Source organism: Chionomys nivalis, chromosome 15 (genome assembly GCF_950005125.1).
Source record: "Chionomys nivalis chromosome 15, mChiNiv1.1, whole genome shotgun sequence".
In the NCBI taxonomy this organism is placed as follows: Eukaryota; Metazoa; Chordata; class Mammalia; order Rodentia; family Cricetidae; genus Chionomys; species Chionomys nivalis.
The window spans coordinates 25,176,000-25,188,760 of NC_080100.1; the positions used below are offsets into that span (position 1 = coordinate 25,176,000).

The 12,761-nt window shown below is 45.6% G+C and overlaps 1 protein-coding gene across 5 annotated transcripts in view; it reads left to right on the top strand.

Annotated features, from left to right (window-relative positions):
- Positions 1 to 418: 418 nt before the first annotated feature.
- Osmr (oncostatin M receptor) overlaps positions 419 to 12,761 on the top strand; it is a 53,157-nt gene continuing 40,814 nt past the window's right edge. For 2 of the 5 annotated variants that reach the window (XM_057789926.1, XM_057789927.1), the window contains exons 1-2: positions 419 to 711; positions 12,266 to 12,350. In XM_057789926.1, coding sequence (XP_057645909.1) covers positions 598 to 711; positions 12,266 to 12,350 — 199 coding nt within the window. In that variant the 5' untranslated portion in view covers positions 419 to 597. Of the gene's footprint in view, positions 712 to 10,271; positions 10,330 to 10,501; positions 10,648 to 12,265; positions 12,351 to 12,761 lie in introns of those variants that run through there. The other 3 variants (XM_057789928.1, XM_057789930.1, XM_057789929.1) reach the window with 3 other exon arrangements.

The following is a 12,761-nucleotide window of genomic DNA, read 5'->3' on the forward strand; positions in this document are numbered from 1 at the left end:
GATCATAAGTTTGACCCGAGAGTCTGTCCTTTCAAACAACTTTCTGACAGAGCGCGCTGGGTTGGGTCTCTCAGACATCACAGGTGACTCCGTACAGGAGTACCTGGCTCAGGGCGCAGGGTCCCGGCTCCTCCCCTGTCCTTTGCAGAGTAGCGGGCTGCTACTCTCTGGGCTCAGCTTTTCCTTTCCAGGCCTCTCCCACTTCCCTTCCCACCGGTCCCGCCCGCCCGCCCGCCCTGTCCCGGGAACAGCGCCCTGTTGCAGGGTCCCGATCGTTCCCCCCTGGGACCAGAAGGCAAATTCCTGCGGGTCCCAGGAGTGCCAAAAGTGCTCAGCGAGACGGGAAATTGCAACAGTGCTGGCCCCTCGGGCCCCCCCTCCCCGAAGTAGCCTTCCCGTAACTCCCGCCCCTGGACTCCTGCCCCGCAGCTGATTCATAGCCGGGGCTCGGGGCCGCCTCCACACGCCGGGACAGACGTCCGCACCCGCGCCCCTGCCAGGCCGAAGAGCGGCCGGGCTCCGGAGCAGCTCGCCAGACGGGTGAGTACCGGAGCCCCGCACCCTCGCGGACCGTGCGCCGCCTCCTCCGCTTCCCAGATGGGAGAGCCCCGCGCTTCGGTGCTCCGCAGACTCCTGGCTCTGCTCTGTCCTGCGTTGGTTTCGCCAACTCTCAAGCCACAAGATGTGTGCCAGACAAATGCCGCCTACCTAGTGGGTAACTCTAAAAGACCAGATCTTCTCGTAGTGCAAGTCGCTGGAGTATCTCGGAGTTCAGGCCTGCTTTGAGGCTCGCCATTTTTTGAGTTCTCTTCAGTGGTTTGGGAAATGTTTACGGAGTTAGGATTTCCACTTGGGTCACATTGGCTCTTCTCTCAAAACAGCCTATAGGAGTTGATGACTGCCCCATCCTCTTGCATCCAACCCTTAACTCCTACACAGCCCTGATATTTTTTCTGGGAATGGGTGCTTCCCTTTCCACGTAGAGAAGAGCACCGGCTGAGATAAGCGTGGGGGCAGCGCTTTTGCACAGGTGGAGAGAGCGGGTACCTCTTCTCAAGCTGCCTGGATGAAAGTGGTGCCCTTCACAGTCAACGATGCCCAGCTATACGCCCGGGTCGGTGTCCCTGAGGTAGCAGTGGGTGCTGAAATCTGAACCTGAGAACAGCGATTCCCTCTATCAGTTCTGCACTGGCCGCTGGCCCACCCACTCATTCATTGATACTTCCGCCTGTCCTGCCTGGCAAGTGAGTGACCAGAGAGGCACAGGGACAGGGATTGCTTTCAGACACAGTTAAAAGAGGAACCTAGGTGCAGGCCAAAGCACTCTGCTGGAAAAAAAAAAAAAAGAGGCGGGGGCTGGGGGGGAGGCAGCAACAGATCCAAACCCTGATGTAAATAGACCTGGATCTAGGCCAGGTTACTATTTATGATTTAGTTTCACTTTTCTTGTTTACATCATAATAATGCTTCCTGCTACTTTTGACTGAGAACTGTGTACTTCATTTTATCAATGAGATGGCGTGACTGGATGATGGGCCAGTAGTTAAGTGACAGAGACATATCACATCGGAGTCTCACAGCCCCTCCGCTGCACTTCCAATTCTAGGGGTTTTTGGAGTGGATCTGGAGGTGACCAAAACCATCCTGTTTTCTTACCCCCACCCCTGGTCACCTGCCTCTTCCCATCCCCAGTGCACAGGAGGGCCATGGGTGCTGATGTTTTGTATGCCTCTGTCACTAGAAAAGAAACTGAGTCAGAACATGGCTGTGGTTCTGAGTGACTGGGGACGCTCATTGCCTTTGACAAGAGAAAGGTTTGTGGGACCTGGGCTGGGTGTTGCTGACTCTGGAAGGAAATCACAGTGTGCCTTCTCCAGGTCATTTATGGGAACAGTAGGTTTTGGCCCTCTTCTCTGGACAGGAAACCTTTCTGGGGGGGGGGGGCAAAACAAACAGAACACCGTGTGATGTGAGTCGGAAACAAGGCACACAGTTTATCAGGATCTTGTTTTTTATTATTTATTATTTATTTATTTATTTCTTAAAGATTTCTGCCTCTTCCCTGCCACCGCCTCCCATTTCCCTCCCCCTTCCCCGATCAAGTCGTCCTCCCTCCTCAGGCAAAAGAGCAATCAGGGTTCCCTGCCCTGTGGGAAGTCCAAGGACCACCCACCTCCATCCAGGTCTAGTAAGGTGAGCATCCAAACTGCCTAGGCTCCCACAAAGCCAGTACGTGCAGTAGGATCAAAAACCCATTGCCATTGTTCTTGAGTTCTCAGTAGTCCTCATTGTCCATTATGTTCAGCGAGTCCGGTTTTATCCCATGCTTTTTTAGACCCGGGCCAGCTGGCCTTGGTGAATTCCCGATAGAACATCCCCATTGTCTCAGTGTGTGGGTGTACCCCTCGGGGTCCTATCAGGATCTTTTGAGAGCAAACCCCTTCCCTGAAACCTATGTCCTTGTCCCTACTTGAGGTTTTCCTTCCCAGTGGCTGACCCCAGTTTCACAGTCTCCATCCCCACCCCCATTCTATAATCCTGACTCCCCAGGTTTTACTGACTTCACATTACATTTGATAGGTGTAGTTTTAAAGTCACACAAACAGCAACCAACTGCTATTATTCTAGCCTACTATATAACTCAGATTAGCTTTGAACTCACAACTCTCCTGTCCTCCTGACTGCTGGGATTTCAGGCATGTACCATCATTCAAGATGAAATTTGGGTTTTCATCATGAAATCAGTTCCCCTTCCTACAGGGTCCATCCCTGGACTGGGTTCTTTCCATTAGTTTTTTGGGGACCCCTTTCATGTCAATACTAGGTCATTAACTACTGGAGTTTAAATAGTAGGTGTTTAGATTTACTTTGCCTGTAAAGTTTCTAACTTATCTAATGAAGTTCCATCATATTTTTTCCAGAGTTCACAGTTACTAGCAATGATTTTTTTCCTCATTGTCCATTTTAATATGAACCACAGAAGAGGCAAGGCCAGACGGGAAGGGGTTGAACTTTAGTACTCACTCACCTGGCTTCAAATACTGACTTTACAGCCAGTTAGTTGTGTCACAAGGCAAGCTACCTTCAATATATTTCACCCTTAGTGTCCTTATTTGCCTCCAGGAATAGTAATAGACTTTTCCATGAGGCTTTTGGAAAATTCAGCCTTTGTTATAAGCCATGTAGCAAAGCACTAGAAAGGGAATTGCCTTCCAATACACACTGCCTGTGATTATTTTCACATTCCACTGTATATCCTACTTTGGGCTGTTATAAAAGCTTTACTGAGAGTGGAACCTAACCAGTCCTTGCCTTTATTTACTGATAGTTCTAGACAGATGTTTCTTTCCCACCTGCTAGTTCCTAAATAACCACATGGAAACTTATTAGTTATAAATGCTTGGTCAATAGCTCAGGCTTATTACTAGCTAACTCTTACAACTTAAAGTAACCCATTTATATTAATATACATTTGCCACATGGTGTTTCCTCTTTCTCATCTTGCACCTTCTGTTTCCTCTCTGTGTCTGGCTGGTGATTCCTCCGACTCCACCCTTCATTCTTCCCAGTGTCCTTAGTTTGGTTTTCCTGCCTAACCTTATCCTGTCCAACTATTGGCTAGTCATCATCTTTATTAAACCAATCACAGCATATTTTACACAGTGGTTTTTCATTACTTATTTATTTTCTTTTTTTAATTAGATTTTTTTTTTAAAAAAATTTAATCCAATCCAAATTCCCACTCCCTCCTCTCCTCTCATTCCCTCCACACATTCTCCCACCCCATCCCTCTCTAGTCCTAAGAGAGGGTAAGACACTTTGCTTTGTGGAAAGTCCAAGCCCTTCCCTACTACATCTAAGCCAAGCAAGGTATCCATCCAAAGAGAATAGGATACCAAAAAGCCAGTACAAGCAGTAGGGATAAATCCTGGTGCCACTGCCAGTGGCCCCTCAGTCTGCCCCAGCCATACAACTGTCAACCACATTCAGAGGGACTAGTTTGGTCCTATGCTTGTTCCTTCCCAGTCCAGCTGGGGTTGGTGTACAGAAGGATTATTCCACAGATAGTATTCTAGGAAACACAAATATGTAATAAATACTAGCTGTAATACTGCTCCTCAAACATCCTCCTGCTGCTCAATCACCTGAAGATGTGTTTTTTCTGTGCAGATTTTTCTATTAAGTCTAAATTTTGGCCAGGATTTTTCACTCCTAACAAGAAGTAGCATGGTTTCCAACAAGCTATCAGCTGGTGTCAGTCCTTAGTCCATACTTTCAAGTATACAGTCTTTCAATGTGCTTTTAAATTACATTGCAAGTGATCATACTTTCTACTTGTATGTGATTGACATGATGTATAAGTTGTTTTCTTTGACTGTTACATAGTAGGTGCTGAGGACATAGCTCGGTCATTAAGCATTTACTGAGAATGAATAAGTACCCGAGTTTGATCCTCAATACCCATGTAATATAAAACAAACAAAGAAAAAATCCAGTCATAGTAGCAAAGGCTTCTAATTGCAGTGCTGGGGAAATAGAAACTGGCAGATTCCCCAGGACTCACTGGCCAGCTGTCCTAGCCTAAACCATCTAAACTCTGGTTCTAATGAGAGACCCTAACTCAAAATATAAGGTGGACATTTCCCAAGGAATGACACCTAAGGTTGGCTGCTGGCCTCCACACACATGTGCAAACACATTCTCATAGGTAACCCTGAAAACATACACCCAATTACATGCCAAAGAACTAAACTAAAATGGTTTAGATTAATTTAACTTCACACATATAAATTCAACATCTCTTCGTCAGAAGGTTGACAATATATGTTTCTACTCAGGACACTGGCTACCTTTTGCATTGGGAAGGCATTATTTTAGTATCTGCATCCAAGGTCTAGGAGCTCACAAATATTAAACATAACAACTAACACCCTCCTAGGCTTATCCAGGTTATAAAATTTGCTAACCTCTCTCAGTTGCCATGGATTAGAATAGAATCAGAAAACAAAGTCAACTAATTGATTCTCCTGGAGTATATAGCGCAAATGTAAAAAATAATAGAATTTTCACTGTTTTTGCAAGTATAAATACATGTGTGCACATCCGTATATACACATACACACACCTTAAAGAATGCTTTATGTTACAGGACTATGTAATTTGAAAAAGATAATTGTAGTTTCTGCCATCCCACCTCCTTCCTTCCATCCAAGCTCTACATTTGTAAGTGTGGATAGGTAGGTGTTGCCCTTCAAGCCAGTTTGAATTCTTTAGTTAGAAGACCAAAAGATAGTAAAAAGTATACAGAGATATTGTGGTGGTTTGAAAAAAAAGGGGCCCCCAAAGGAGATATTGCTTTGTTGGAGTAGGTGTGGCCTTGTTGGAGGAAGTGTGTGACTGTGGGGGTGGGCTTTGAGGTCCTGTAGATGCTCAGTGTCATAGACCACTTCTCGTTGCCTTCTACTCAAGATGTGGCCAGAACCATATCTGCCTACATGTCGCCATGCTTCTTGCCATGATAATAATGGACTGAGTCTCTGAAACTGTAAGTGAGCCACATCAACTAAATGTTTCCCTTTATAAGAGTTGCCTTAATCATGGTGTCTCTTCATAGCAATAGAATCCCTAACTAAGATAGGTTCTTATGAGGGACAAAACAGAATGGAGAAGGACTATCAGGCTAGTGCCCACCTGGCACCTGTGCAAAGTGGGGAGGAGCTCTTTATGCCACAAAGCAGTTCTGTAAATGGAAGTTTCTGCTCCACCCAGTCCTGCAGCCATTCCCAAAGAAACACATAGAGACTTATATTAGTTATAATCTGTTCGGCTATTGCTCAGGCTTATTGCTAACTAGCTTTTACAACTTAAATTCACCCATAATTCTTATCTATGTTTAGCCATGTGGCTTGGTACCTTTTCTCTGTAAGGCATTCTCATCTTGTTTCCTCTGTGTCTGGCTTGGGACTGTGTTTCTCTGCCTCTCCTCTTCCCAAAATTCTCCTAGTCTGGCTGCCCTGCATCAACTTCCTGCCTGGTTACTAACTGGTCAATCTGTGTTTTATTAAACCAATACAAGTGACAAATCTTTACAGAGTACAAGAGCATTATCCAACAGCATTTCCCTTTTTTTAAAAACAAGACCCTAAATTTAATCTCCTTTATTTAAGGTTTTTTTTTTCCTGGCCATTTATCCATAACAACTTGTAACTAATACACTAAACAAAGAAAAACTTCCATAATCCATTTTTGGGGAATGTGGGTGTAATTTTCTAGGCTACTTCCTGCTCATTGAGTGTGCTAATAATTTTATGGGACCCAAAGAAAATTTAGGATTATGGTTAAGTCCTGACTGGAGTATTCTGTGAGGCTGGATCATCTCAGTCAGCAGTCTTGAAGCTGTTCTGGATGTAGAACTCAGAGGAAACTCAGAGGTGCTGTGAAATGTTGAGTCATCTGGGCCACAGTTCTCAGAAAACTTTGCTAGACTTGGGGGACATCTGTTGAAGTTGTTTTTCAGGGTAGTTCACTGGGGGGAAAGGCTTAGTTGGCTTTGTCATTGGCCAGTGTTGACTGTGTGGATGCTGTCAGTCATGGGGTCCACTTGTCAGGCCTGTTGGGAAGGAAGTCTGGGCAGCCCTGTGGCACAGATGCCATGTTTGTCCTGCAGAGATGCTCTGCGCAAACACTATTCTGAAACTCACTTTTCCACTCGGTATTTTGTAAAATTTTTTTTTCATGTCAACACATGTGTCTAGTTTATCCTTCTCAAATACCATATAGTTTCCCTTTGTGGAGATGCAGAGTAATTAAAATTTCTGGCTCCTTTAAGGGGGTATTTGATATATTTATATTATCTGTAGGATAAATCCTAATAATAGAATTATAGATTAGTTCTGAATTAAAGAAAATGCACACTAAAATTTAATAGGTGCAGTCAAACACACTTCTGCAAGGTCATCCTCTTTGATTCTTAATGAGCGGTGATGTCTATATTGAGAGTGTCTTTATTTCTGACAATTTGATGTTACACAGACATTTTCATATTCAATGACTGCTTGGGTTTGTTTGTTGTGACGGTTCTCAGACAAGGTCTCAGTTCGTAGTCTTGGCTGCTGTGGAGCTTGCTAGTTAGATCAGGCTGGCCTCACACTTGTGGTGCTCCTCCTGCCTCTGTCTCCCAAGTGCTGGTGTAATAGGCATCATTACTGTTTTAAACTGACTTCCATTAATCCGAGTACTCTTCCTCAATTTCTTTTTACTTTTTAGTATGTGGATTTTTTTTTCTTTTTCTGAATTACATATTTGTATTTTTCAGTAGCAATTTTCCTTTTAATCTTACTTTTAGCAGATTTTTGCATATTGGGAACAGTGACTCCTTGCCATATATTTTGAGTTGGTATTAATTTTTTTGATTTGGCTTGTTATGTTTTATTATTTAGTATAATTCTTTAAAAATTACATAGTTGAGTAGCAGCCTTTATCTTTACTGCATTGGGGTTTCATTTTATGACTGCTAGATTGCATAAAAATTGCAGCACTGTTTTTTTTAAGGTGCTTTTTGTGGTTTGTATCTTGTATTTGTGACTATCGGGAATATATTTTCCTTGAAGGAGTAAAACAGCAGCAATAATGATGAGATTTACTGTATTTACTATGTGTGGTCACTCTTAATCCCACTAACCTTCCTACCTATTTACTAAGACAGGCTCTTCCATTCTCACAGAAGAGGCAGTCAAAGAGCTAGCACTTGGTTATACAGCCACTAACTACCAAAGTGGAGCGTGACCCTGAGTCTCCTACCACAGTTCAGTACATGCTTGATGCCCCATGATGTCCAGGTTATTGCTCCAGTATCACTTAAAGGAACAGTACCTCTTTCCAAATGGTTCGTACCACCTTTAGTATGTGTGAAATTTCTGCATCGCTTTGGATCAAGAACATTCTTTGCACTTGGTTTTATCATTTCTTGTGGATTTACCTACCAATCAGAGAGTAGGTTTTAGCTGAAGTGGAGGTCACACGTCCCCGAAATAATGTTGTACAGGAACTAGTTCAGCTCCTTATGTCAGGATTTGAGTTATGAACTTGGCGGACACGTGTTATCCATTGGAGGGATGCAGAGTTAGGATGGAGAAGAAATGCTAGCACCTTCAGGAGGCGTTTGTCCTGGAGCCTAAGGGAAGGGAACTGGAGGGGAACTGTGAGTCATCAGTCTTATACAGAAATACTGAGGACCCTTCAGAAGGGCTTGGCAATCCTAGTGACAGTGCCCTGGAAGAAGGAAATGATGGAGAACTGTCCCTAAATGCATGCCACTCTGCACGTCAGCACAGAGCTCTTGGAATTGGTTTCCAGTTTGTCCTCATTGAGGTTGAAAATGATTCTTGCCATGATTTCAATTTTTAGAAATTTGTTGAGACAAGTGGTCTACCATATAACCTCTCTTGGAGCCTGTTCGATTCTAAAAACAGAACTTTTTCTTTTTCAAACACACACATACACACACACACACCATCCACCAACATCTTTAAATGGTATTTGCATATGATAGCCTTAGGTCACCCAGCCAGTTTTGAATAAATTGGCAACACACCCAGGTTTGAGGAAACAACCGACTGTTGGCTGTTGCAATGTCTCGGGAGGATTCTCTGTGGTAGAGAAACTTCCCAGGAATACATACTTTAGTCCTGACTGAGCCAGAAATTCTGGTAAGGGAAGGCCCACCAGGAGTTCCTTAGAAGTGCACTTTATTACGCCTATAGCATTCACCCTGACGGACATTCAGAGGACCTTCGGGGAAAATAGGAGTTTGCACAGAAGATTTGAAGAGCAAGGAGGACATTCAAAGAACACAGTAAAGCGAGTAAGATTTTCACAGAGGGTTGTTAGGTTGATCTACACTGAATGGAGCCCAGAGATGGGGAAGATATGGAGAGACGGGAGTGGATGAATGAGTAGAGTGTAAATTACAAAAGAGATAGCAGCTTTCTCTCCACCCCCGCCCCGAACCCCAAGTGTGCCAAAGTTTACAAACTGGGCAAATGTGATGGCAGGAAAAAAGGCCTGAAAGGCAGTCAATTTGTGTTTTCATTAAAAATAAGTTGAAAGCAAAGAAGAGGAAGTAGGAGAAAACTGGTACCCATTTTTCTTCATTTCCCAGATGCTTCCTGGGTGGCAGGCATGTCCTGGGACTCTGGTGCACAGTGTGTCTTAGACTCAGATCTGCTCTCTCTAGTGGCACAATGTCTGTTCGAGAAAGAACAGACTTGGAGAAGGACACAGAAGGGCAGACAGACATACCCCCTCTCTGCCTTCCTTCTCTTACTGGGAATCTGGAGCAAAACGCTGCTCACTGAGAGCCACAGCTTCTGAGGCTGCTGGGTGAATTTGAGGCTGGGTGCCTGGACACGGTGTGCCCTGAGCAATGGGAAATTTCTGTTCCTTGGGTAGGTACTGATCTACTGGCCCACTCACCCACTCACAGGCCTCATCCTTAAGAGTGCTGGAAAACCAAGCTTACCCAGGGTTTTCATTTTTCTCTGTATGGTGCATGTGTAGCCCAGGAAGATAGTGTAGGCTGTGGAGTACCCAAAGCTCTGGGCCTTAACTTGTCCTTTTTCTGTCTTTATTTACAATCACGTAGCCTCATGCATACCCAACATTCTTCTACTGATGGACAGGAATTCCATGCGTTCAGCTGGCTGCTTAGGTAGATCAAATAAGCATCTTAAATTTCTATCTGGGGCTGAGAGCTTTTGATAGAGACTCCCAATCCATCCACCCCAGTCTTCTGCCTTGCTAAATGGTGATTCTTCAAAGCACTTAAGCCAAAATTCTTGATATTTCATTTGGTCACCACCCATGGTTCGTCAGCTCTGCCTCTGAAATCGCTTGCTGACCCCACCACACCTCGCTACTTCCACCAGCCAAACCCTATCCTCAGTTTTCATGCAGACTGTTGACTTCGGCTTCATGTCCCCTTCCACTTCTGTGTCCCCCTTTCTTTCTGCATCTCTGAACTCTGTGCCCCCTGTGCATCAGCTCAGTATAGCTCTGTGAAATCTTTCCAGCGCTTTTCCATGGCAGTCCAAGCTATGCAAATACAATGCCTACTCTTTCTCCTCTATGCTCCAAAAACGCTCAATCTCATCCCTGGGCTTCCTCCCACTCTTCCCCTCCCTCCAGCCACACCTGCCTCCTTTTGGTCCTTGGATCTTCTGGGTACTCTCCGTCTTCACGATCCCATCAAGAAACAGTTGGCACTCGCAGGCTAGCATAACTGGGGAAGGCTCTATTACCCTGCATAAGGCTGTGCTCCAGGGTTTGCAAGTAAGTGCTGTCCATTTCTCCACACACTGTTAGCCTCTGGCTGTCGGGCGATTATTCCTGTGTGGTTTCTGAAGAAACACGCCACTGAGATGTTGCGGCTGCCAACTCCCTTTCTGCCAGTTTTCAAGAACTTTATTGATTTTTCCAGGAGGATTCCAGGCAACAGTGAAGACTTACAGGCCTGCAGCCCGTGGTCCTTGGGTTGATGGTGGCCGTCCAGGGAAGACACTGCAAACTATGCAGGGGTCCTCTATGTCTGCAGAGAGGGCATCCTAAGAACCCCAGGAGACAGCCCTAAGCACTGGGGACCCACACTCTGTACGTGCTGTTGTTTTCCTGTGTTGTGCACGATTGTACAGTAAGACACCTGCAGCCCCACGACAGAGCAAGCGTAACAACAGACTGAAGTAGAAGCCATTTGAAGCTCAATAGCTCAGTGGGCAGGGGCCCTGGCTGCCAAGCCTAACAACCTGAGCTTGATCTGGGAGTCTGCATGGTGGAGCCTGTTCTCTGACCTCCACATGTGCTCCATAGTGTGAGCATGTATGCACACACACACACACACACACACACACACACACGTATACATGCACACACACAACATAGCACACAGTCACTAAATAAATACTTGTAAAAATGTGTAAACTTTCTAATTATTTCTGGAACTTTCCCAGTTGTATTGTCAGACAGTGGCTGGCTGAGAAAAGCCAAAGGATGGTGATATGGCAGAAAGGGGGATTAATATAACCACTGAACTTAGGTGAGGACAGTGACCTCTGGGTCACAATCACTACCTGTCTGGTGTGTATGAGACAGGGGGCCTCAGGTACGACAAGAAATCAGAAGCCCCGCTGTTGCTCTTTCTCAGCCTTCTCAGTCCAACAGGTATGAGAGAGCAGAGGGTGGGAGCTGCTGACGCCCTGCTGGGATTCCGACACCGTGGCCTTCTGTGAATACTGTGTTTTCCATTAGCATTACCTGGTGACCTTTACCCCATGATTTCTACTTACCATTACTTCTGATTTTCTCTGGGCATTTCTCTGCCCATGATTTTAACGTCTTTAGGTAACGTCATGTGTTTAGAAAGATTTTTAATAGCCCAGTCATAGAGAAACCATTTGGTGTGCACATCAGCTCCAGAGCCTTCTTCTTTCAGACTGTGGCATGAGAGTTCCTTCCCATGGTGGCCCCTTTGTGTCCCAAGAGTTAATGGGCAAGTGCCTGGTCCCAGGCTGAAGTCACTTTCAACAGAATGGCAGACACTTCCCAATGGGCCTCTTCCTAGGCTCTCTTGGTGCGTACACATACACACGCACACGCACACACGGCTTCTCCTTGAATTAGTTCTCCCCCTGGTTCTGGCGTTCAGTCAGACTACGCAATTTTAAGTAGAGATCAGGTGTGAACAGACTGTTGTTTTGCCAAGAGTAGAAAACAGAGCAGAAAGGCTGCCTAATACTTCAGCGCACATGCGTGGTTGACCAGAGGCACGGTGACCACCCTAGAGCCATTTGCTTTAGCCAACTCTTGTCTCTGTGGTGGCTCCTTACCTGTAAGACCCTGTTTGAAAATGAACGGAGACGGTGGCAGTGGGAACTCATAAGCAGACTCCCAGAATTTCTAGCTCTGGGTGAGCTCTGGGCAACAAGACAAGGGCAGAAACGGGCTCTCTATGAGGAAGTCTTCGAGGCTCACACAGGTCCCTGGAGGCCCAGGCTTCCGACTCTATCCACTGTGCCTCACTTATGACCTGAGGAGCATTTCGTGAGACAGGGAATGTGGATTCTTCCTCCAAAGGCAGAGGACATGGATCCAAGGGGAGAAAAAGGAGAGATTTCAGTCCCATCCCCGACCACAGCTGGCCCGAGAAACGAACTAGGAGTTAAAGATTAAAAAAATAAATAAAATTCCCTTTCTTGTAATTTATCTTTTTCAGACAGTCAGACCAATGGCTTTCTCTGTGGTCCTTCATTCAGTCTTCCTTTTGGCGGTGCTGCCCCTGAGAGCATCCTTAACTGAAGGTAAGAAGCCGAAACAGAAGTAAAGAACATATAAGGATGAACCAACTGGTGCTTTGGAGAAAAGTTAAGCCATTTCTTTTCTCTCGGAGTTAGAGAGAAAAGCTCACATGAGATGTGGTAAATCTCTGGAAGCCACAGTTGCCTTGGGCGTGGCCTCCCTCATCCTGAGGGCACCATTAGTAAGTCCACTACTTCACCTTGGCTTCCTGCTCTGTGCTCTGCTCATTGGGGTGGTTGTCAGTGGATATGAGACCACGGAGCTTCCGGATTGCTCTGTTTCATCGAGATCGTTGCCAGGGGGTTTCTTTCCAAGCCCTGCTGGGCAAGATGGAACAGCCCAGACTAGTTCTCGTGACTGGGTTAGAACAAGTTCTCATGCCCCTTAGTCACGCTTGCCGAGAGCTGTCAGGC